This window comes from Metarhizium acridum (genome assembly GCF_019434415.1).
Source record: "Metarhizium acridum strain ARSEF 324 chromosome Unknown scaffold_1, whole genome shotgun sequence".
In the NCBI taxonomy this organism is placed as follows: Eukaryota; Fungi; Ascomycota; class Sordariomycetes; order Hypocreales; family Clavicipitaceae; genus Metarhizium; species Metarhizium acridum.
The window spans coordinates 2316663-2339692 of NW_027094015.1; the positions used below are offsets into that span (position 1 = coordinate 2316663).

A 23030-nucleotide genomic window follows, 5' to 3' on the forward strand; every position below is an offset into this window, starting at 1 on the left:
CAAACACTTTGGGACTGACTCACCAACACGTGATATTTGGCCAAGGGCATCATCGACTCTGACGTGGTGGTGCCTTGCGACAAGCTGTCAATGCGTCCGGCAACTACCGAGATGAAAATGGTGTCTGCCCGCCGCTTGTTGGCTCGCATCATCCCGATTCCCGAACGGCATGTGATGAGAGTGCCAGTCTTTCTCACTATGCTTAACACAATTGTGAAGAGGGCAGATGTCCATGACAGGGAAGTCTACTGCCACCATCTCGTCGGGCTGGACGGGCCGCGTGGGCTGGCTGTGCTGAGGCCTCGATCTCAACAATTCTCAGGCCAGCGAATGCAGAAACAGAACCAGCACATGGCACCTCAATGTCACCGGTCGAGTAGTCCGAATCTGCCCGAGTCATCTCTACAATCCACAACCATTACTTCCATCTGCCCACCATGACCAGGGAAGTGGATACCAGATCCTGGAAGATGGTCCAGCGGGGGAGAGATATTCAGGCACATACTTCACATACCTAGGTAGGTAGAACACGGTAGTGACTAGTATGAGCGAGCGGTCGTATGTTATACATGTAAAATAGTCTGCTGTAAGCTAGGACCCTTGGGCCCAGTTGCCGGCCCATCCATACGATCGGCACGGGAAGATGGAAAATTTCCGGCAACCGGTTTTCACATGTTCAGGGCGAGACAGAAGTCGAGTTTAGCTTGACGTAACTAGCGAAACGCTGGGAAAGGGTTGTTTTGTCCTGGCACCTTGATTTTTTTTTTTTCTCTACGCGGCGAGCATGGCCCATCCCAACGGCAGAACCGTACTTGTGCAATGGTGGGAATTTTTTTTTTTTTTTTACCGCTCTGCAACAAATAGCCGATGTTTCGTTGGAGACGACGTAGATAGCAGCCTAAATGTCCATCTGGGAAGTGGCGCAGTTTGAGCATCTGAGGAAGGAGGCTTGGTCCAGGGTGTTGGTTGGCCCTGCCTTGGTGCTGGCCCTGAGTGGCAAGGGTGAGGCTTGGTCAGGGTCCGCAGTGGCGAGGAATGCTTCCAGAAAGACAAAACCTGACGGACCCGAGTCCGATGACGAGCAAGGCGGTGACTTGGTTCGTGGTGAGCTATCAAGTCAAAATACCGTGGGAAGTGAGTCCTCGCGGTGGCTTCAAATTGAAAAATACGCCTCCCAACATGACGGTTTCTTGACGCATTCGTAAGCACTCGTTAAGCAGCGGCATCTCGCAATATCTGGTGCCTCTTATGTTGTCCACCCTGACGCCATCAACCAGGTAGTGTGCGATGCGACGACCTGCTATGTACTCCGTATAATGCATAAATATCATTCGTCCTATGTAACAAAAAATAAATAAACAAATAAAATAAAAATAGAGCGCCGAGGGGCTGAGCACCCGCTCCATCAAACTAACACCTGAAAAAGCCGCGCATTGCGCCATGTACGAAATCTTGTCATGGCGGTCAACACGCAAATGGCTCAAGCTATTACTCCGTGCTCCGTATGGATTCACGACTTTGCAACAAGCCAACGCATCAACTCAACGCCCTGGACCCACAGCGCGGAATGCGGGTTCCATCTTTGATTAACAGGGTTGCAGGGATCGTGATACGATCTACGGTAATAAAAAAAAGTTGTCAAATCGTCCACTTTTTTTTGCCATTTATCTAGATACATAAGACAGCTCCAAGCCCGTCAGATAAGAACATGGACTGTGACTTGCTGACCCGGGTGGACTTTCCTTTACCCACCGCGTGATAATAACGACAACAACATGTCATCGGGTTCAATCCGCGGCAGATTTTGTTGAGCACCCGCGGCGGAAGGGACCTGTTTGGCATGATATGAGCCAGCCCTTGGACAGCGCTCCCTTCACGCGTGGCCGGTAAAGTGCGTGCTTCCACTTCACGTATTATTAGTTTCCATCCTGTTTGTGGTTATCGCGGTGCGCAAGATGCTTTCCCCGGGGCCCGGACGCCGGAGCCGGGAGCCGGGGCGAGCGGGATTGAAGTTGGAGCGGTTGGCCGTTGGCTTCAATTACTGCGCCGACTGTGATGCAGGGCTAAATAGGATCTCAAGCGGTCAACGGTCCTTGTCCCACCTTGTGACGGACCGCACGTACACCGTGTATTACTCGGCTGCACCTTGGATCTGGCGGCGAGTTGTGGTTGTGCGCACATTCGGATTCAGACTTGCAGAGTTGATGCATTTTGCAACATTGGAACTGCCGAAATGTTTGTCTGCATGCGAGTCTGCACAATCATCATGGGTAGTGACGGCAGGCAAACATGTCATCTGAGTAACTGTTCCGTACATGCGCATAAAAGCCCATCCTGTATGTAGTATTTCGGTTCGGGCGAGGTTCCACGTCAAAGGGAGGCGCGACAAATGTGTGTCCGTGTCTTTGTTCTTCCCATCAATGGGTGCAGCTAGTTTGACAGCTTGGCAAGGGCCCGCGTGGTTGCCCGTCGGGAGTTCTTGGGAGGACGGGACTCGTGACAATCGGCAGTCGGAGGTTGTGCAGTTTGCCGTACGCAGGACGAGAGAGGTACCTCGTGGCCGTGGAGCGGTTGCACACAGCATCGAGTACCTTCCGAGTACTTTCGTAATGCCATGGTAACTTGGAATTTACTATTAAATCGTCACCGTCCCTGAAGACCCCGATTCATCTGGCGGGATTGTTTTGCCCCCTTTTGGGGACTGGCTCTAAATTTCGCCTTTGGTATCAATATACCAAAGGCGCGTGCTCCCGCCCTGAGGCGTTCGTTCGCTCCATTGTCACCCATACCGAACACGCGCCGGCAAAGAAACATCGTGACTCTACTCATATGCTGTTGCATGGCCGCAAACACTTGCCCAACAGCCATCGAACAATTTTGCTCATTTCCATCCATCGCCCGGCAGAAGACTCTTCGCCGACTCCATCTACACACACACACTCACCTACCTTGGCGTGGCTGTTGGCTGCTTTGCGATAAGTGTCTTACCAGACCCGAGCGGCCAACGTGGACGCCAGGCGCCACAACAACTGGGGCGCCGCCGCCGCCGCATCATTGCCTTGAGAGCGCGAGTCGTTCACGTTGGTATCTAGCAAGAGTTGAATCGCACGCTGGTGGACACTAGCGCGTTGCGCAACTTTTAACTTTTGGACCACTGGATTCTCTCTCCTCGGGCGTCAACCGGCCCTTGGACCGTTGGAGTCACTGGTGCTTCTCCTTGATGGGGATTGACGGTTTCAAGGTTGGGCCCGGCAGGGGAATTGACAGGTCAACGTTCTGGAAAGGCGGCCCTTTTAGTGGCCAAGGCTAAAACCAGCCTTCGAGCGCATCAGAGGGCGGCCCCACCTGTATCGGCCACCTGCGATGATACCGCGTGGGTACGTGTGCATGCTCGCAAGCACACGGTGCCTAGCAGCTTGGGTGTACCAGCCGTGTTTGGCGTACGGAGCACGGAGTACACAGGGCCTGGCGACAGCAGAGTGTGACTCTGGCAAATCTGGGTCCAGAGTGGAGAGGGCTCGTTGACCCGATTCAGCAGGGTTCGTGAGTCGACCGGCTGTAGCAGCAGCAGCAGCGAGGAGAAGCGGACGACCAGACCAGATTGTTGACCTTGAAGCGAAGCGGGCAGCGCGGTGACAGTGGTACCGCTACCAGTGTTGCGACCACTGTTGCACCGTTACTGCCAAAGGCGGACAGCCGACCGACCAGACGATACGACGGTCCCAGTCCAGTTCGCATGTGGTTGGCCTCAAAAAGTCGACTTCCTGAAATAATACAACCGGCTCCACCAACTCGGCCGCCGGCCTCGTCGCCTTGCCTTCTGCTCTTGCGGGCTGCGCTCTTCACTCTTCGCTCTTCGCTCTCCTATCTCTTTGCATTTCAATTCCTTGTCTGCTGTCTCTTTTCTGTCTTGCCCAAAGAAAAAACGCGATACTGCTCCTCCCTGCGGCTTGGTCGGCTGCGTCTCCCATCTTTGTTTCTGCTTCACCTTGCAAAAGGCATCCCTCGTCTCTTGCAGGCGCCAGTTGCGCTGTCGCTCGCCTGCCTGCATAGTGCACTGGCACCCAGACCATGCCGTCGTTCAAGCCCTTTGCATCCGTGACGGGGCGAAACAGCTACAGCCTGTTTGATATCCGGTGAGTTTGCTCCTTGTGATGCCGAGGCCATGGGAGAGTCTTGTGTACTCAACACTTCTCGTCCGTGTGGCACTTTAGTCACCCCTCCAAGCAAACCCTGGCAATCAGCCTTTTTTCCTTCCCTCTTTCGGTGCCGCCAAGCCATCCCGGACCATTGGTCATCTGTCCAGCATGCTAACATGATTCCAACCACAGGCTGGACCAAGACTTCATTGTCTTTCGAGGAAATGACCATGAGTCTTCAGGTCAGCTTCTCAAGGGGGTCGTGGTTCTCTGCCTCTCGTCCCCCTTGCGCATCGAGGACATTCACTTGCGCCTCGTGGGCACCTTGCGCTTATCGTATGCTTCTTTCTTGATGCTAGCAAAATTGTTACCTTCCCTGCCGCAATTCAAAGGTCTAACATTGGATTCCCTGCACAGATGGACTGACCATAGATCGACCGCTCCCGGCGTTTCGGGGCAAAAAGTTGACAAGACCACCACTATTCTCGACCATCGATGGCAACCCTTTGTCGGCACCCACGGCAAGAGCATGACTCTTCCTGCCGGCAACTACGAATACCCCTTCGAGTTTATGCTACCGGGAGATACCGCAGAGAGCGTAGAGGGCATCCCCGAAGCATCCATCACCTACAGATTAAAGGCGACTGTCGGCCGTGGCAAGCTCGCATACGACTTGCACGCGTACAAGCACCTACGCATCATTAGGACTCTGGAGCCCGGCGCTTTGGAGTTTTTGCATGCCATGAGCGTCGAGAATATTTGGCCCAACAAGGTGGACTACTCCATCATCATCCCGCAAAAGGCGGTCGTATTCGGCGGCACCATCAACATGGAAATGCGATTTACCCCCCTACTGAAAGGCCTGGAACTTGGAGATATTACGGCAAAAATGATCGAGATTCGCGACTGTTGGATCCAAGGCGCAACAGGTCTCAGCATGCGAGAATACCGCACCGAGCGAGAGGTGGCGACGTGGCGATTCGAAGTGAACCGGGAGGAACATTGGCAAGACATGATACAAGATACTGGTCAGGAGGGTTGGGCTTTGGTTAAACCATTGCCTCTTCCCAAGCGACTCCGTCAGTGTATTCAAGATCTGAACCATCATGGCATCAAGGTCAGGCATAAAATTAAGCTGACTGTGGCACTGAAGAACCCCGACGGCCACATTTCAGAGGTATGAAAAGTTGAGACGTGGAACATGTGCGGACGGAACCTCTTGGGATTTGTCAGTCGGTGGCGGTGTGAGATCAATCACTAACGTAAAACTTTACAGCTCCGTGCCACCCTTCCTGTATCAATTTTCATCTCACCCAACATTCCTTTTGACGAACAGGGCAACCTGCTGAGCCAGAACCAAGGCAGCTCCGCTCCATCCACGGAGAACGCGCTGGTAGCACCACCGGGGTATGGCGAGCATGTATTGGACCAACTCTACGAGGATGTGGATGTCTCTGGCTTCCAAACCCCAGCAATCCCGTCGGGTGTCAGCAGTCCATTCTATTCACAGTCAAGGAGCGGCTCAGCAGAGAACCTCGCCTCATTGGCCCACCATCCATCGCCGATAGCGCCGGCGGTCTTATCGTCTAGGTTGGCCGACGTTTCACTCAATCCTTGCCAGAGGAATCGATCATTTACGTCGGTCTATTCACATTCCCCTTCTGGTAGGGTGTCGCCGACATCGGGCCAACATGGGTCCGCCCCCCGGTCCGAGCCGCCTTCGCAAAACCTCACGAGGAGCAATAGCGAGGAGGATCGATCGGGAAGAAACTCGACGGAGCACGTTGACTTGGATCCTGCCGAGTTTGCGGAGCTCAACCGCGTTCCCAGCTATGCAACGGCTGTCCGGACACCGGCGTGGTCTCGGACGCAACCCGCAGCCGGACTTGTTCCGGATTACCAAACTGCGTTATATGCGCCTCGTACTCCTCCGGCCACGGATATTACTCTTGAGCCGTTGAGCACCATATCTGAGGACCGGTCGGATGAAAACCGTGGTCTGACCAGTGCACCATCCAATCTTTCCACCGTTGTAGCGAACCCGGGCAGCTCGTGACCCATCATGTCGAGTCACACGGTGTGCTGGCTGCAAGTTTAGCCGTCGTTTGTTATTATTATCATGACTTATCTTGCTTTGTTTCTATTGGGCCTAAAACCTTGCCCCTCCCAGCAGAGGCATTGGAAGTATCGTCAATGGCGGTTTATCAAGATACACGGCGTTGGAGGCATGTGACAGTATTATCTTTCTTTTCATGGCATTTTGTTGCTTGGGAAGCGACAGCATTTACCACTTTTGGCGTTGTTGATTGGGTTTATTGGATGTGGTATCTATGATTTTTTGGATATACTTCAAAAGGGGGTAGGAGAAGAACAAAGAGGTGAGAATACCACGGAAATATCATCGGGAGACTTTTGTAATGTGATACCTGGGCTACCCTGTGTAATGCATATTAAGTTGTGCTAGGGCGAGAGACGATAGACGGGAGTTAGTTATAGTACACTGAATGCTAGACTCCCTTACGAGGACTGCTTCAATCCTCTGTATGTTCCCTCTTCAGACTCAGATTCGGTTTTGAACTGATGTAGAAGTGATGACGCCGGTCGTATGGTAGACCTAATCGGCCGGAATGGAGGAGTCAGGGTATAGTACAGTACACCAAAGCATTTTCAAAGTGCAATCAAGGTTACTTGCCAAGAAACACACCAGCCCAACTATAAAGTGCCGAGAAGCAAGTACCTTGGTCCATGTACTATAACCATGGCCCGATCTGCGACGTTTGGACGGTGGAGCTTGCCGACACCACCAATTGTCTGTCTGGCGCTGCATGGAAAAACGCTGTCGCATGATCTCGAGACACGGACGACGCAAGCCAACTGCACCGAGTGTGTTGCTTTCAAAAAGAACGACGGACTTTTCCGTGCAGAGAACGACTGTATCATTCGCCAGCTTGGGAGACCGCATACCTGGTCGCTTAGGATCCTAATCCAGCTGAGCTGTGCAGATTGGCGGGTCTGAGCTGTGATGCCAAAAAAAAGAGAGAAGAGACATTGATAGCTGGTCCCTGAATTATGGGGCCGTGGACGCTGGGGGTGCTGAGACGCTCCAGATATCTGCCGTTGACGTCACAATTGTATACAACTGACTCCCTAGTTCAGGCTCAAGGGGGGAAGGGGCCCGTTGCTGACCGTTGCTTGAGCCAAGATGTTGATAAATACGGTTCGAGGACCCTGCTTTTCAACACCATTCGGCACATCACGACACTTGTTGGAATCTGCCTCGGTTCTTGTTTGGGATTTCTCTTCATTCTTCATAGTTCTTTTCTTGTACAACTTGGGCCCCACGGCTAATTGGTGAGTGAGCTTTCCGCGGCTGCCCCTCTCTATCATATCTCATTTGCTCCCCGCTCCCTTCAAGCTATTTCTTGATTTTAAACACTTGGCCTGCGGCAGCCCTCAACCGGTTTCTGGTGACCTAGTTCTGGACCATTGTCAGGTGCCACTTCTTGGCTCGATTGTGGTGCTCCCTAGCTTTCCCCCTCCCCCCTTTCCAACCGCCCCCATCCAACACATGTGAAGACGCTATTCTCCCCACGAGTTCGGCAATTGCATCGTCATACTTGAGCACGGCGCTTGGAGGACCTACCACTGTCCAGTTGCATTTCTCCACCGTCACCACCGAGGCGCCAACCAAACAACCTTGCATCGCGCCTCATCTTGCACGTTTCTCAAACATAGTCGAGTCGCTGCTCACCGCTAACCCTTGTCCCGCTTTCTGGGTATCCTATCCTAGCTTTAATTTCACTCCACACCCCTCGAAGCTCTTCTGAATCGGATTTCCGTTCTCCCTCGTCCCATTTCGAACTGTCATTGTTGTCTCCCAACTTGCGAAGCCATGGCGTCTCCCATTTCTCCAACTTCCACGACGTTGCCGTCGCGCGCTGCTACGGGCATGAGCGGGCATACTGAGGATGCTGTCCCCGACTTTGATCCCAATACCGTAGGTGGGCTCTGTTGAGTGCGAAGCCGCTGTACTGGTTATTGGCGCTTCGACGGAGAAGTGGGCGATAGACTGACCCGATGTTAGACTGCAGGACTGCTTGCCGAGCGTTTACAGGCGTGGAAGCATGCTTGCGGCTACCTTGAGGAATATGTGACTGCTGTCGAGAAGATTCACGGCCGCCAGGCCAAGGAGTACGAGAAGGCCTTGAAGGTTCGACATGGCCAAGTGACCGCTGATGCTTGGAGAATGTACCCGCTGACTTGTATCGGCAGACCATCTCCAACCCCCTTCGTGAGGGCCATCATTTTGACCAGAGCCTAGGAGGCATTGCAGGATTCTTCGAAAACATGCGCTCCAACACGCAGGCCCAAATTAATACCAACATTGAGACTGAGAAGAGCCTCAAGGGCTCTGTTTTACCCATCCTCGAGCGTCTCCACAAGGAAATCAAGCACAAGGCCAAGGAGCTCCATAGCGGTGCTCAGAGCAGCGCCAAAGAGGTCGAGAAGCTGCGCAACATCACACAGAAGCAGATCGAGCTCCTGGGCCAGCAGACTGCCTCCTACGACTCTGCTGGTGGCAAGCTCCATGCTGGCGATGATCCCTATGTCATTCACCGAGGTGTGATGCACCGGCTGAGCAACCAGGTCGTTGCTGAGAACAACCACCACAACGACCTGATTGCCGTCCAAAACAACTTCCAAACGTTTGAGGCACACGTCATCGAAGTCTTCCAGCAGGCCGTGGAGGCGTTTGTCCAGCTTGTTGGAGGTCAAGGCGAGAAGACCCGCGCCCTGTATAACGACATGTTAGGCACTATTCAGTGTGTCCCCGTCAACTTTGAGTGGCAGAACTTCACGCAGCGTTGTTCCGATAGATTGGCCAACCCGAATGATCCGCCTCGTGCCGTGGATGCGATCCAGTTCCCTAACATGGACCACGCGTCGACCAAGCCCCTGATCGAGGGCTCCCTGGAGCGCAAGTCTCGCAACAAGCTGTCCTGGGGCTACTCAACGGGCTACTACGTCGTCACGCCGGCCAAGTGGCTTCACGAGTTCAAGGACTCGGACGACTCCCGCAAAGATCCCAAGCCGGAGCTCTCTCTCTTTCTACCAGACGCAGTAATCGGCACCCCCAGTGGTGAAAAGTTCAACGTCAAGGGTAAAGACAGGAGCGGCACCATGAGCTCCAAACTCACCGGCAGCACAGAACTCGCCTTCAAGGCCCATTCAGCCGCCGACGCGCAGAAATGGTTTCATGTCATCCAGCAAGTATGCGGAGCCACAGGCCCGGCTGAGCCGGCGTCGCCTACTCCGTCATCACCCGCCACAGCCACGTCGGCCACCATGTCCCCGTCCGTGGGAAAAGCTGGTGAGAAGACCAGCGACGAGGTCGAAACGAACCCGGCTGTGGCCTCGCCTCAGGAGAACAAGGCGGATGCTTTGGCTGCGGCTACGACTGCAGCAGGCGGCCACAAGGCCCAAGAGGCTGGCGTGACGGGCGGTGAGGCCGTATCGAGTCCTTCTGACGAGAAGCCAGCAGTTGCATAGCGAGGCTGAGAAGAAAAAAAAAACCGTGTGTGGGATTGCGAATGTTGTCTCATTTACGTACTTGGTGCGTGTGATGGAGGGTCAAGAGCTAAAGGCGCAGTGCTTGATGCTTGAACAATGGTACACCATAGTGCGCTTATCACGCTTATGAAGTTGGGCTTTTTACAGTTATCGACACCGCTACTTAATTTACATAATGCAAACTGCTTCCAAACATGCTTGTTTCAACTGTTGGTTTGAGTGGTAGTTGGAGCAAAATCGGCAAAGTCAAAGATGCATATTCCGTCCAAGTTGGGTATGCGCCAAGGGGGTCCAGTCAGGCTCAAGGTCGAACTTGGGCAAATGCTTGATGTCTTCTCTCTCTCTCTCCTTCCTCTCTCTCTCTTTTTTTTTAGCCCCATGTACCAGAGTACCTTTGGCGCAGAAGCAAGGCCGGACGAAAAAGACCCGAGCCATGCAACCGCGACTGCAACAAGTAAGAGGTGTGGTGTATCAAGCGGCCAACAATGTCGCGCCACGAGTATGGTGGTAACACGGGCGACACGTTGGGCCGTGTGTCACTGCCACTGTTGGAAAAAGGGAGAAATGGCGTGTTCGTTTGCTGATTTTTCCCGTGGGTCTCTGCTGATTCGACTTGGTCTCTCTCGTCTCATGTCGATTGGGGCCTGGCGGTAGTTGAAGACGGGTTCTATGCTGAGGGCGTCACTGCCACGAGGCGACCAAGGGCTGCGTATGCTAGCCTGGGACCCGGCAACGTCATAGGGGCGCTTGCTAACCGTTTCGTCTGTGACGTGCGAGGTTTTTTTTTTGTTTTTTGTTTTGGCGTCGCCGCTGACATGGGGTTCCGTTTGCTTACGGTACATGGATACGGGTACCTCTTCTTGTTTTACTCCCCCGTGAAACAGTTGAAAGCCACTGCATACTACTTGGCCTTTTTGCTGGCTGGGTCGCGCGAGTGTCCTCGTGCTCGGTTGGATGCGTGGGTTTCTGATACGGGAGGTAGTTGGGGTAAGCGCGTTGTGCGGAGAGAAAAAAAAAGGAGCTATCTTGTCGCAAATCACCGCGCTCAGCTTGTCTTTTGCTTCTTCACCGATATTTGGAAACGAACTGAGAAGGGGGGATGGAGTTGAGAAAAATATACTGTCAAACTATCGGTATGGGAGAGGCTGTGTTTGGATGGCCTATCGGAGGCCGGAGTCTTGACAGAAGATTGACGTTGATGCGACGCTCTGCATCACGAGGGGTCGTCGGTCTGGGTGCGGAATGAGTACGATGGTGTCTCTGTGCAGAAGTAGGGGGCCCATTATGGCGGCCGGCCAGGTCGCGGCCGGCCAGGCTTATGCCTCGTTCTCGTTGTCCCGCCTTACCGTGGGAGACCAGAGATGATGGCGATGGATGATAGATGGTGAGAGGGAGGAAAAAAAAGGCAACAAGGGGGCTCATGTTCTTTTTTGGTGAGTGAGGGAGGAGGATGGCAGCGTTGGGTACAGATCCCAGGTGGTTTGACTTGATATAAATTCTGCTTTGGCCTCCTCCTTCTCGCTGGATTTGAGGACTTGACGAACAACAGACAGGTCTTTTGCTCTTCTTTTCTCACTTTCTTCTCGTCGTTGGACACTTTTGCCAGAACATCGTCATTGTCAGCGCTTCTTTTCACGATGGCTCCGCTTCCATGGGACCAGTACAAGGACATCATCATTAGGCTGTATGCGCGGCATACGCTTGATGAAGTGGTGACCATGATGATTGACAACTACCACTTCAAGGCCAAGTACGTTTCAACTACTACACCATCCGGACTGGCATGGCATGTTTCACATCACAGGGATAGTTGTATTTGACGGAACACGTTGGACAATTGCGCATATATCCAGAGGCTAACTCGTTTGTTTTTGGCTGTGCATAGTGCTCGAACCTATCAAAAAAAGTTCGATGAATGGGGTGTAGGCAAACGGATGAACAGTCGTAGCCGACAGTACGTCATCATGCCGGACGGGGAATATGTGTCGACCAACTCGCATAGGGAGAGCAACTCCGACATGACGGCATCGGTTGACGTGACGGCATCGGTTGACGTGACGGCATCGGTTGACGTGACGGCATCGGTTGACATGACGGCATCGGTTGACATGACAGCAGCGTCTTCTTCTGCGTACACTGAACCGGGCAGCCTCTACTCCTATATGGAAGTGGCCACTTATGCCCCTGATAGTGATCTTTATCAGAGCGGACAGGGACAGTTTGGTTATGGAATGAATATGCCTGATACCGGACAGTTTGATGTATCTCAACTGCTTTCGTCTCAGGTTGCAGAGGAGCACTATCCCTTGACCACGAATAACCAGGTCGGGGGGACCTCTGCCTCGCCTCCTCATGCAGAGCCCCAGGTTCAGCCTGCAGACCACAGGCCAACGTCCACTGCTGCCACTTATCAGCAGGTTGGCCTCTGGACTGACAATCAGTCACCACGACCCGAGAGCATTCTTCAGTCTCATCGTTCGAGCAGAAGCCACCACTACAGTTCTAGGTCCAACAGGTCCCGAGACTGACGGGTATACCAAGTCATCCGTGAAAGTGGCAGCCCGGAAGCAGAGAGGCGAGCGTGGATAGGTTGGGGTAGATGACGGGTTAAGTTGATAAGCCTTTCAAACCCGATAGCACTCTACCGGCAACACTTGTTGAACATGTTTGGTGCATTTGGGGGGTACCGTGTCTTAAGGACATGACATGCAAACATTCACTCAAATAGAGAGAGCCAGAAACGTAGAGTCATAAAGCATTCGTTATCATAGACTAGATAGATTCCTTCTGGTACGTCAGTCGTTATTTGCGCAGTTTCGCTGCTTACCAAGTTGCCTGCCTACTTAGGCAAGTTCCTTGTTTACTTCATTACCCCTATTAGCAGTTAGCTCAGGTTTACATTTGAACCATTTGAACCAAATTAAGTGTTAACTTGTAGGGATTTCAGTGGAAGGTGCCTTGTCACAGGCGTTGTCATCAATGCATATGGCTAAGTTGACCGTCGTGATATTTGTAGCATCATATAAACAGAGTGATGGAAGTCAAACAATAATAACTTACTTGGTAACCAAAGCTTCGCAGTCTCACTATTCTTTTGCAAGTCAGCGAAACATCCTACGCCCAAGATAGCATCATAAGATGGAGATATCAAAGCAGTCAGAAAAAGATGCGGATGATGTGTCGTCGTAGCCGAAGCTCAGACATATGCTTGTCATTTTCATTCGCGTTCATCAGGCTGAGGATGCACCGCGCGTGCAATTGCAGGCAAGACTGACCACTAAAGATACTTTCATGTGTTAGTATGAGCATCCACTATAATGCAACGTGTAAATGATATGCGAGGTATATCAGGAAAGCATGAATGGTAAAAAAGAATATGGTGTCTGCATCGAAAACTCGAATAAGACTCGTCATCTGTTTCATCATAAGAGGACACTTTGTGTAAATGCGGTGTTGGTAGCTTACCTTCAAGCTCAATTCAACAGAAGCATGTGACATATGATCTAGTAGACACTACGAAGGCATTAGTCCGTCTGACTCGACCGACAAGACAAAAGCAGGTGTGAAGGTGCCGGGTCAGTGGGCGAGGTTTTCTAAGCCTGCCGCAAAGTGGCTTTTCTTGCTCATGGATGTTTTTTTTCGGAGCCCAGTGCCGCTTCATCACAAAAGGCTGATGCAGTGCGATGCGCGTATAATTGTGCATACAATTGTGCATACCTTGTCTAAAATTCTTCAAGCAAGTTAGCGATTGCCTCATCCATCCGTGCAACATAAACAGAGTATCATATGGAACAATCAGATATAGCCATTTTATATCTTCAATGAAAGATCTCAGCCGGTAATTTCCAGCGTATATTTATAAAGAATTGATCATCAGGAACCAAGATAGCACAACCACAATGTAACGTACCAATTATTCGGAGGGACGACGACAGTCCGTCGGTCCCGTCCACCCATGATCCACGACATCCACTTGGAGACGGATAAGCCTTGAGGTCAATGTTAGCACCAATGCTTTCTTAGTCAAGTGCGCGCTTGTTGAAATTTTCACGGCTGTAAGATAGCTTCTTTCAGACTGACGTGTAAAAAATTGAGTTTTCATTCCGAGTGGTCAAAGACTCTAGTTTGCGGTTTATGTTTGTCATCAGGAAGTTAACGCGAGGGCTATGCAAGCTGATTTGCCAAACTTACCATTTGCTCTGGGTGCGGAATGCGATGAAGAGGTGAAGGAAGGGTTGGGAAGAAAAAAAAAGCTGCGTGAACAAATATGACTTTAGTGTGGAGATGGCGGTGGAGTGGGTAGCTTTGGCTAACGTAAGCAGATCACGGGGTTTCGTGTCAGCAACGTGACAGAACAGGGGTTCTCTACAGGGCGTAAATTGAAGAGTCAGCTTTTGGCTCCAGAAGCCAATATTTTCGAAATTTTCATTGTTGCTATAGATGTTGCTGCTGTTGATATTTTACCATGCCTGAGATTGCAGAAGGTTAGTAAACTAATGTCGTCTAATGTAGGAAGTATTATTGACGACGAGTTTAGTTGCTCGTATTGTTCACTTTCTTCGCCTCCATTTGGTTGGCAAGAAGATTGCGAGCGCGTCAGCGATTGATGACAGCAATGTCTTTGGCAAAGTGGGAACTAGTGGCGCAGAAGTGGAAGCTGCATTAAAAGGAAAACAGGTAGAAAGCAATGATTTCAACGAGCCAGTTAATCGCCACTAATGGCCTGTAGGTCGTCTCAGCAGGCAATCAGGGCAAATACTTCTGGTGAGTAAATCCGGCGTGACTAGCGATGTGAGCCATGGAACACTCATGATGCGTAGGATAACAATGGATAAACCGCCTCACTTGGTGATGCACTTTGGCATGACGGGTAAGGCGTGATGTCCGGCATCCTTTACTTTCTGTGACTAACTGGAACAGGGTGGGTTCACATTAGAGGGGAGCAGACAGCATACACAAATTACTACAAAAAGACGAAGGATAGCGAGCTTAAAAATTGGCCACCGAAATTCTGGAAGTTCCAAATCAAGACAGAAGGCAAGCCAGAAGTGGAGGTAGCCTTCACCGACGCCCGTCGATTTGGTCGAGTTCGCCTGGTTGATTGCCCTGGTGCGGATATCCGAAAATACACTCCTCTTAAAGAGAACGGGCCAGACCCGGTCATTGATACTGATAGATTCACCGAAGAGTATTTGCGTGGCAAGATGCAGGCCCGTCACGTCCCGGTTAAAGCGCTCCTTTTAGACCAAGCCATGATCAGTGGCATTGGCAATTGGGTAGCCGACGAGACTCTGTATCAAGCTAAACTTCACCCGGAACAGTACAGCGATAGCTTCAGCGACGCTGAAATCAAGAAGCTATACGAATGCATTAGATATGTCTGCCAAACGGCGGTAGACAAGCTAGGAGACTCGGACCAGTTCCCAGAACATTGGCTCTTCAATCATCGCTGGGGGAAAGGAGGCAAGGGATCGTCAAGTAAACTACCCAATGGCGAGAAATTGGCGTTTATTACCGTTGGTGGCCGGACGAGCTGCTACGCGCCAGAAGTACAGAAGAAGACCGGTCAAGTTGTACCTGGAGCAAAGGCTCAACCGATCAAAGATGAATTAGACAAGGAGATGTTGCCTGCAAAGAAACCTCGCAGAAAGAAGCTTGAACAGGATGGAGTTGATCGTGGCGAGCCGTTAACTAAGAAAAAGAAGACTAGCATTGTAAAGAAGGAGGAGAATGAGGTTAAGTCAGAGCCTGGTGTCTCTTCAGGGAGAAGGCGTTCCACTCGACTACGGAACTGAATCATGGGCGTTGCGATTTATGGTGTATCATGCCTCATAATATGCTAGGAGCGCGGGATCACTTTTCTTGGACAATATTTGTTCAGCTTTCGCTTACTACTACAAGAATCTGGATTGCTCGCTGTATCTCTGAATTCATGCTCTACCAGGCTCACCGTTTCGTAAAGGTAGGCCATGAAAGCAGATACGATATCTCATTATGGGATGCATAAAAGCCTGAAAAGTCTACGATCCTGTAGTTGACTTATTACGACTACGAAGCTAGCACGAATGTAGAAGCAAGATTTGTGTGCCAATTTAAGAAAAGGAGCACGTTAAAGAAGAAAGGCTAATCGAGTCGCTTCCAAGAGTTTAACTATCATCATTGCTTCGCTGTATTCAGTCGCCATCCTCCAAACATAATCATAATCCCAGTTACACATGATAAATGAAAACTACGAATATTTCTCAATCTATCATGTTTCGCAATTGAAATCAAGGATTGTGCACCAGTCGGCTTGGCAATGCCCATCCGAGGTGTTGGCGCTCTGCCCCGCACCATGTCATACCAGCCGTCAAATAAGACAAAAGAGATAGACAGGAAATTCCGCTCAGTTCCAATCTAGCAAATGAAACGCCATCAATGCACGATGTTGGCTGATGGCTCAGCGTCTGTTTGCAAGATGCTGTATAATTTTGTTACGTGGCTGCTCCACAGAACCCACGTCAACCGGTTGACGATGTTTCTGTGATTCATCACAAGGCTATGAAACTTCACCGAGCAGCCCAACGGCATAGCGGTAGCCAGAACCATTTAACGCCACGGGTATAATACTGACGAGATTGTTAAATTGGTGACCATCTTTTCGATAGTTTAAGACTTGTAGCTGGATCTCCCGTCCAGCTTGAAGTGCGTGCCGCATTTTTGAGGCTGCCGGCTTGTCGTGCTTGGGCTTGCTCTTAGACTCGCCCCATGAGCTAGGATGCGGCTTTTGAAGGAATCGGCAATTTTGGCCGAGAACCTCTGCCTGTGAATAACCGGTGAGGTCACAGAATGCATCCGATGCGTACACTATGGGGTTGTCAGGCTGCTCAAGGTCACAGAGCACAAGAGCTACGGAGCAGTCGAGTTTCTCGATTTCGATTTGTGGGTTTGGTCGATTCCTAAGACTCATCTTAGGCTGAGTTAGTAACCACTTGGACAGGATATCTTCGAAAAGAATGCCTACCAATACGCCCATAATATCAAAGCCCGTTGCCGAATACAGGCCGGGATAGAAAACGGGTTCTGGCATGGTCTTCCAAGGACTTCTAGAAACACTGGATGGCTTCCCTTGTGTAGGAGGCAATGTTTCGGCTCGAAAATGGTACTATCACGAAATTCGTCAAGTCAGCATACTGATTATGCACTCGGCAACAAGTGTCAGAAAGCACCAAAGCTGCCAACCATGGGGAAGATGAAGGTTTTTCATTTACATCCAAGGCTTGGGCTTCCCAAGGATTCATGACGATCTCGACATGTGAGGCCATTTTGGAATAATGTGAAGTTGCGGAAGGGTTGTGAAAGAGGACCAACGTTGAACGACTCGGGACCCTGATTCCTGGGGTGAAAGAGGCACTAGTTTAATAGCAGGGCTAATACGCACCAAAACGCAAATATACAGCTTCTTAAGACCGTCTTAGAGCCATGTGCCGACTTGCCTAAGTGATGAGAGAGGCCGGGGCTGTGTTACATCTCACAACGTCGAGCAAGGATCCACCACGAACTCACGGGGGGCTTGGTCCGTAGGTGAAACCAAGCTTGTTAAGTCAAATGGAATGACTCCAGGCTTGGCAAGACGATGGACGGATGCAAAAGAACAGATCAAAGTGCGGAAAGCTCCTTGGTGACCGATCCAGAATGACGGCAGGCCAGGTGTGTATCGCGGCAACTGACATTGGAATTGAATCGCGGAGTATGGTCAATGCGTTACGCAACCACAACAGTGCCAGAAACGGGGACATATTGGTGAGAGACATTGCTAATTCGCCTATCTAAGGTGGCGTTGGGTTAGGCTTGGGCGTTCTTCTTGACAGCATGGAATTGTGATGGGCAGTACTCCGTACACGATGTCAGATCTTCGTGGGCTAAGGAGAAACATGGCGATCGAGAGGCGGACGTGGGCATTGCTAAATTGGTAGCTGGCACCAAGTGCTGGTCCACATCTGAGACTCGGGCCAGAAATCGAATCGCAGGGCGATCTAAGCAACTCGCAAGCGAAACGTAGTTAAGCCACTATCGAATCACACATCTTGGTTGCGAGCAATTAGAATTGGACTGTGGATCGGAGGGAGCATGGCAGAAACTGCAAGTCGCCGATTGCGCTGGGCGCGGGCTCGATACGTGGCCGATGCTAGCAAAGTAGTACTAGTAAGTGGCCTAGTTCCATCCTTCTGCTCGATCATGTTGGTCTTGTCGTAGTACCATCCGGAGCCGAAGCCAGTCGTCATGCTTGCCCGTCGTACGGGTACGGGTACGGGTCGAGCTTTCGAGCTGCATCATTGGGCTGTCCGTACGAGTAGATATGATGACAAGCCGCAGGGCTCGATCCGCATGAGCGACTTTTAGTGTACCGTGACTTGGTCTCACGATCTACACTAATTTCTTTGATGCCGCGCCATCGAAGGGCGGATGATGCAGTTTTCCGAGATTTCGATGTTGAGTCGTGCACCAGTTGACGTCTCCACCCGTCGTCAGACAAGATTATGGATAAACAATAGATGGGCCACGCGGAGTTGCGACCGGTGCTACCGTTGTACATAGACCAAAGGGCAAGCCGCAGGGTGCTCCGTCATGACCGCCGTCGTGATTTTGCGAGCGGCACTCGGTACTGGCTGACCAAGCCTAGTGCATTGTAAGAAAAGACAATATTCTGGAGCGGCAGTCAAAGCGGCAGTCAAGGTAAGGCCATTGTAGTTACATGACGTATGCCCTGGAAAGCCGTGTTTGTCTAGTAGTAGTATTGATGTTTCAATCGGGATGCAGACGGATGAGACATGACGATGATTGGACCCGATGCAAGGTGACGGCCCAGCATGGCAAATGGACTTTGCTATGACCCTCTTGGTGATTCTCAGCGTGTGGTGCGGAGTACTCCGTAGTTACTTGAGGAAACGAAGGTGTTCCATTCAATGTTGTGTCACGGCCAAATGGCCAAATGGCCAAATGGGGCGCCCGCCTGAGCGGAAGGAGCCTGGTTGTGCCTGCCTCGGGTGGCGGGGTGGCATTCGGGTGCCCACCATCCGAGCTCCGGCCTATTGACGCGTTCTGTCGCGTTCTTCCTTCAATGCACACCAACATCCATGGTGGCATGGTGGCATTCGCTTACTATCGAACTTCGAAATCACGGCACATCAGACTCACCTTGGCGCTCGCGACACAGCAGCGGCATTGCAACAGCTGGTTTTGAATATCACATCTGCCATGCCGCGACTGCTTAACCGCAGCCGCCCTTCTGGCATAGACTCCTCCCCTGCCCGCACCAGTTCATCTGCATCTCTACCCCGGTACCAACCGCCCTCATGCCCGCTCAACGACCGTGCCCGCCGTGCGCTGGGTGAGCTATCAGACAATCGCGGCACTCAACATTACGAATCTCACTTGAAAGACTCGGCGCGCCACCTTGGCCTCAGCGTTGGCGACCTCCATGAACGGCTACGAGCGCAACAAGACCGGTTACAGCTGCTGCAGGAGCGGCGAGAACAAAAGGGCACGAACAAGACGCCCGAGGAAGAACGCCTAGAGGCACACCTTGTCGAGCTGGAAAGAGAGGTCGACGAGCTTACCCACGAATCCGAGCAATCAATACGTGATGTAATCGACCACCGAGCCGAGATAGAAGACCAATCCGCCCTCTTGGGAGACTTGTACACCACCGCCGCCACGGCCACAGCTCCCAACACCGCAGAGATCCGCGCGCGCAGGGGCAGTAAAACAAGAGCCAGCACGCGACGAAGAGCAAGACGCCGAACAGCAACAAGGCGAAGAACCCGTCGCCAGCACTCTCGAAGCCTTCCGCAAAGGCCGAGCCACCAAACAAGCCGAATACGAACAACTCACGCCCCATCAACGATACGGCGTCAACAACGACTACGCCGGCTTCAAAAAGATCTGGCACGACGCTGCATCCGGCGAAGACGGACCCCCTCTACCCGATGCCTCGCGGTGGTTCCGCCCCGATGGACGGCCCGTCATGACTCGTCCGGGGGCAACCACTCGCCGTAGCACAGTTGGCCCAGCTGGCGATGACGACGATATCGCCGTTGCGAGGGAGGTGCTCAGTCTGAATTGTCCGCTTACACTCCGACAAATGGAGGAGCCGTACAGCAACGTCAAGTGCAAGCATACATTTGAGAAGTCGAGTATTTTGGATTACTTGCCCGCAAGAGGGGAGGTTCAGTGTCCGCAGACGGGATGTTCTCAGGTAAGCATGACCAAACTCGCCCTTTCATTTTCTCTCCCTCTGCGCCCCTTCTCAATACTTGTTCGTATTCCAACAAAGAGTATACCGCTAACTTCCATCTTAGAAATTCGCCAAAGCCAGATTTCAGCAGGAATTCTATCTTGACGAAGCTATTCTGCGGCGTATCCAGCGCATCAAGCAGACTCAGCGCACGCGCGACGATATGGACGTCGACGACGACGAGGATGCTGCTGGTGAGGAGGATGCCTCGCTGGTGTTTGGACAGGAAAGAAGGGTGCCTGGGAGAATACCCAAGACGGAGAGGACATAGACCGTTGTCTACATAGAATAAATGATGACGAGGAATGATACCCAGCTGAGATGATTTGGAATACCAGGTGACGAATTGCAAACCTGCGGGATAACGGTGCAAAGTTGGGCGGTCGCCTTGGCACGCATGAGCAGTATTCGTGTCTTACTTGTATGACGTTATATTATGCGAGTAAGGATACTCCTCTACGCGTCTAGACAACCCCATGATGCCCTTCCAATATACCTTTTTTCCTATGCAGAAGAACCTGTTCGCTAGAATTACCCAATATGCCATGTCGTCCGTATTGCGGGTTAAATAAAACACGCCAATCCCTGTCCATTACTCTATTTCACTATCAAAACAAATGTATTTTAATCCAACGTCCGTGGAATGTTCAAAAGAGAGGTTTTACGCCTTGTATAACCCAGAAGCTTGAAATCATAATCCAAAGCATGCCAGAGGGTAATGAACGAACCTCGCTTCCACTATCTGGCAATTTCGTAGCCGTGAACACACCTGTCAAAGGCATGGTCGTACTGGTGGGTTGGCCGGATGTAGAAGATGGAGTTTGAGTGGTGGCCAGTGGCCAGTCGGCTGATTTGCTGTACAGAATGCCGTTGATGACTGTAACGTTGCCTGTGGAAGCGACATCTTGAGCATCGTGGTCGCATGTACCTGCAAATGCGCGGATGTAACATGTTGTCGACGGCATTACCGGCAGTTTATCTTCATGTGAAGCCACATTGGGTCCTGTCGTGTTGAAAGAGGAGAGGGAGATGGTCTCGCCGGTAGATACTGATGTGCCCATCACGATGCGTGCAAAAACTTGGAACGCTGTCTCGGGTTGGTACCATGCTACGGAGTGTCCGGCTTGATAAATGCGACTAAATGATAAGTTGCCGTACTGACGAACAAGGCCACCGATGTACGAGTCGTTGACAACAATAGGAGCGTAACCAGCCGCAGGGAACCCTGTGGCATAATCAGAGCCGGTTTGGTTTGCAACGGCGAGAGACACAGCTTGTCCGCCGAGCCAGTTGCAAATGTAGTCTCTGTCGCCGTACATGAGGCCAATACGGACGCCTCGAGTTAGGAGATCTGCCAATCGTTTAACGTTACCGCCTCTTGACAAGTCGCCCGTGTCCCGGAATGCCTGGAACACTGCATTGCTTGTCATGGTGTAGTTGATGGGAGAGCCAATGGTTTGGAGCACATGGCCCTGGTTGACGTAGTCGAGAAATCGTAATGGCGGATAAGGATTCTGAGAAGGGGCGGCAAGATCGTACACGCTGCGGCCACTGTTGCCGTACGGTTCCTGGAGAGCAAGGCACGCTGCATTTGCGGCATCGCATAACCGATTCGCTTCGGGCTGGTTTCCATGCCCTGCTGGATCCTGAGCCATGGCCACGGCCGCGCATTGTTGAACCTTGTCTCTACAGCCACCTGGCGCACCGAATCTGCGACTGTAGTATGCTGCTGCCTCGTCCGACAAAGCCTTATATTTGTATGTGTTGTTGTTGGCAAAGATGGGATAGAAGGGGACTTGGATCTCCTGATCAATGCAGCCATTCACAATTCCCAGAGAACTGAGACGGACCTCTACCGTCGAACTGGCATCCAACTGCCCGGTAGTTCGCTTCTGATTTTGCATCTCCCACTGCTCTGCAAATATTGGCCCATATCTTCCGCCGTAGCTTTCGGCAAAGAGGTTGACAGCTATTGAACTATTGGGCTGAGGCTGATACTGGGGAAATGTGGTGAGGAAGCCTTGGATCAAGTGCCATACACCGACGGCTGCAGTCTCCGTCGTATTGGCTGTGGTACTTTTGTTCATTGTGCTGAAGGTACCGTTCATGTAGGTCCATGATGGGAGGGAGTCATTTCCCTGGATAGGTGGCTGACGTATGCTTTCATTAGGAAGAATTAGAGTTCCATTGGTTGGTCTATCGTATGAGAAGCCAACATGGTTGGGCTGGTGGTGTTTTTATACGTCAGAATGTTGTTTGTTACTCGGGTATTGCGGAAAAGATGTTAGTAGAAACGAACCTGATCAATGAAAAGCATATTGGAAGCTCGATCCCAGCCCCATTCCCGAGCAATCGTGTCGTATTTGTTGATGCCCTTCTCAATAACTTCACATGGCCCGTTTCCAGCAAAAAATCCAAGCATGGAACTCGATCCAGGTCCCCCGTTAAGCCATATGGTTAAGCTGTCGGTTCGTTGACGGCCTTGGACAAACCAAAAGAAGAGATTTGTCGACTGCTCCCCGGGAACATGCACCCAGCCTGTATACTGTTTCTGCTGGCCGAATGCTGTGTTGCATGCGCCCCGTGGCTCCTTGTATGAGATGGTGATGCTACTGTCGGCAGGCGACGTTGCTACCGTCAAATTGAGTGAATTGAGGTCGGAGACTGGGAATTGGGCCACAGACTGCGAGGCCAAGGCTGCCAATAAGGCCGCGAGCCGCACAATCATCTTGCCAGAGCTCTGAGAGAGGGGAAGCTCCATTTCCGTTGACTCAAATCATGTCACACGTGGTACTGGCGTCTATCTCTGACGCGAGGCCAATTCGAAAATAGCGTCGCAGGAGCCAGAAAGCGAGAGGCTGCAGATGGACGACAGATCACAGCAAAAGAAAAAAAGGAAAGGAAAAGGAAAAGGAAAATGGGAGCAGGGGATGGCCAAGGAACAAGAAGCGACAAAAAAAAGAAAACGAAAGACAAAACTCAATTGGAGAGAGGTAATTCCGTGCTGAGATGCTGCTGAGGTCTGGTGCTCGAGTTGCAAGACC

General features: G+C 51.5%; 9 protein-coding genes across 10 annotated transcripts; 6 read left to right on the plus strand and 3 right to left on the minus strand.

Moving 5' to 3' along the window:
- Positions 1-902: 902 nt before the first annotated feature.
- J3458_000671 (uncharacterized protein) lies at positions 903-1205 on the plus strand (the record flags this gene model as incomplete). Its single annotated transcript, XM_066116272.1, has 1 exon — positions 903-1205. One exon carries the CDS (start codon positions 903-905, stop codon positions 1203-1205), a length of 303 nt encoding a protein of 100 aa, XP_065978154.1.
- Positions 1206-2117: 912 nt separating this feature from the next.
- Positions 2118-2706, minus strand: J3458_000672 (uncharacterized protein). Its single transcript, XM_066116273.1, has one exon. The coding sequence runs from the start codon at positions 2582-2584 to the stop codon at positions 2132-2134; it is 453 nt and encodes a 150-aa protein (XP_065978155.1). The 5' UTR covers positions 2585-2706; the 3' UTR covers positions 2118-2131.
- J3458_000673 (uncharacterized protein) lies at positions 2691-6195 on the plus strand (the record flags this gene model as incomplete). Its single annotated transcript, XM_066116274.1, has 3 exons — positions 2691-4475; positions 4557-5316; positions 5416-6195. Exons 2-3 carry the CDS (start codon positions 4669-4671, stop codon positions 6193-6195), a joined length of 1428 nt encoding a protein of 475 aa, XP_065978156.1. The 5' UTR covers positions 2691-4475; positions 4557-4668.
- Positions 6196-8031: 1836 nt separating this feature from the next.
- J3458_000674 (uncharacterized protein) lies at positions 8032-9689 on the plus strand (the record flags this gene model as incomplete). Its single annotated transcript, XM_007811609.2, has 3 exons — positions 8032-8136; positions 8224-8349; positions 8412-9689. 3 exons carry the CDS (start codon positions 8032-8034, stop codon positions 9687-9689), a joined length of 1509 nt encoding a protein of 502 aa, XP_007809800.1.
- Positions 9690-11347: 1658 nt separating this feature from the next.
- On the plus strand, positions 11348-12238 carry J3458_000675 (uncharacterized protein; the record flags this gene model as incomplete). The annotated part of the gene is made up of 2 exons (XM_007811608.2): positions 11348-11460; positions 11596-12238. The coding sequence occupies 2 exons, from the start codon at positions 11348-11350 to the stop codon at positions 12236-12238; spliced, it is 756 nt and encodes a 251-aa protein (XP_007809799.2).
- A 1852-nt stretch (positions 12239-14090) lies between these two features.
- Positions 14091-16580, plus strand: J3458_000676 (uncharacterized protein). The gene is made up of 5 exons (XM_007811607.2): positions 14091-14194; positions 14248-14387; positions 14440-14474; positions 14531-14580; positions 14631-16580. Exons 1-5 carry the CDS (start codon positions 14176-14178, stop codon positions 15503-15505), a joined length of 1119 nt encoding a protein of 372 aa, XP_007809798.2. The 5' UTR covers positions 14091-14175; the 3' UTR covers positions 15506-16580.
- Positions 15834-18210, minus strand: J3458_000677 (uncharacterized protein; the record flags this gene model as incomplete). 2 transcript variants are annotated; one of them, XM_066116275.1, is made up of 2 exons in its annotated part: positions 15834-16659; positions 16714-18210. In XM_066116275.1, 2 exons carry the CDS (start codon positions 16777-16779, stop codon positions 16249-16251), a joined length of 477 nt encoding a protein of 158 aa, XP_065978157.1. In that variant the 3' UTR covers positions 15834-16248. The 2 variants fall into 2 exon arrangements, with proteins under 2 accessions (XP_065978157.1, XP_007809797.1); XM_007811606.2 differs by having other exon boundaries at positions 15834-16854; positions 16961-17014.
- A 737-nt stretch (positions 18211-18947) lies between these two features.
- J3458_000678 (uncharacterized protein) lies at positions 18948-20257 on the plus strand (the record flags this gene model as incomplete). Its single annotated transcript, XM_066116276.1, has 3 exons — positions 18948-19337; positions 19432-19947; positions 20051-20257. The coding sequence occupies 3 exons, from the start codon at positions 18948-18950 to the stop codon at positions 20255-20257; spliced, it is 1113 nt and encodes a 370-aa protein (XP_065978158.1).
- A 4-nt stretch (positions 20258-20261) lies between these two features.
- Positions 20262-22995, minus strand: J3458_000679 (uncharacterized protein). Its single transcript, XM_007811604.2, has 2 exons — positions 22286-22995; positions 20262-22211 (listed from the first exon to the last, which is right to left on the minus strand). The coding sequence occupies exons 1-2, from the start codon at positions 22745-22747 to the stop codon at positions 20634-20636; spliced, it is 2040 nt and encodes a 679-aa protein (XP_007809795.2). The 5' UTR covers positions 22748-22995; the 3' UTR covers positions 20262-20633.
- Between the last annotated feature and the right edge of the window lie 35 nt (positions 22996-23030).

What these genes read in the sequence shown, in the direction of transcription:
- J3458_000679 (XM_007811604.2), bottom strand. Translation starts at nt 22,747, where the DNA reads ATGGAGCTTCCCCTCTCTCAGAGCTCTGGCAAGATGATTGTGCGGCTC. An exon ending in ATATGCTTTTCATTGATCAG is followed by an intron (nt 22,212 to 22,285) that starts GTTCGTTTCTAC and finishes AAACACCACCAG; the next exon opens with CCCAACCATGTTGGCTTCTC.
- J3458_000676 (XM_007811607.2), top strand. An exon ending in CTGCATTAAAAGGAAAACAG is followed by an intron (nt 14,388 to 14,439) that starts GTAGAAAGCAAT and finishes AATGGCCTGTAG; the next exon opens with GTCGTCTCAGCAGGCAATCA. An exon ending in GATGCACTTTGGCATGACGG is followed by an intron (nt 14,581 to 14,630) that starts GTAAGGCGTGAT and finishes TAACTGGAACAG; the next exon opens with GGTGGGTTCACATTAGAGGG.
- J3458_000672 (XM_066116273.1), bottom strand. Translation starts at nt 2,584, where the DNA reads ATGCTGTGTGCAACCGCTCCACGGCCACGAGGTACCTCTCTCGTCCTG.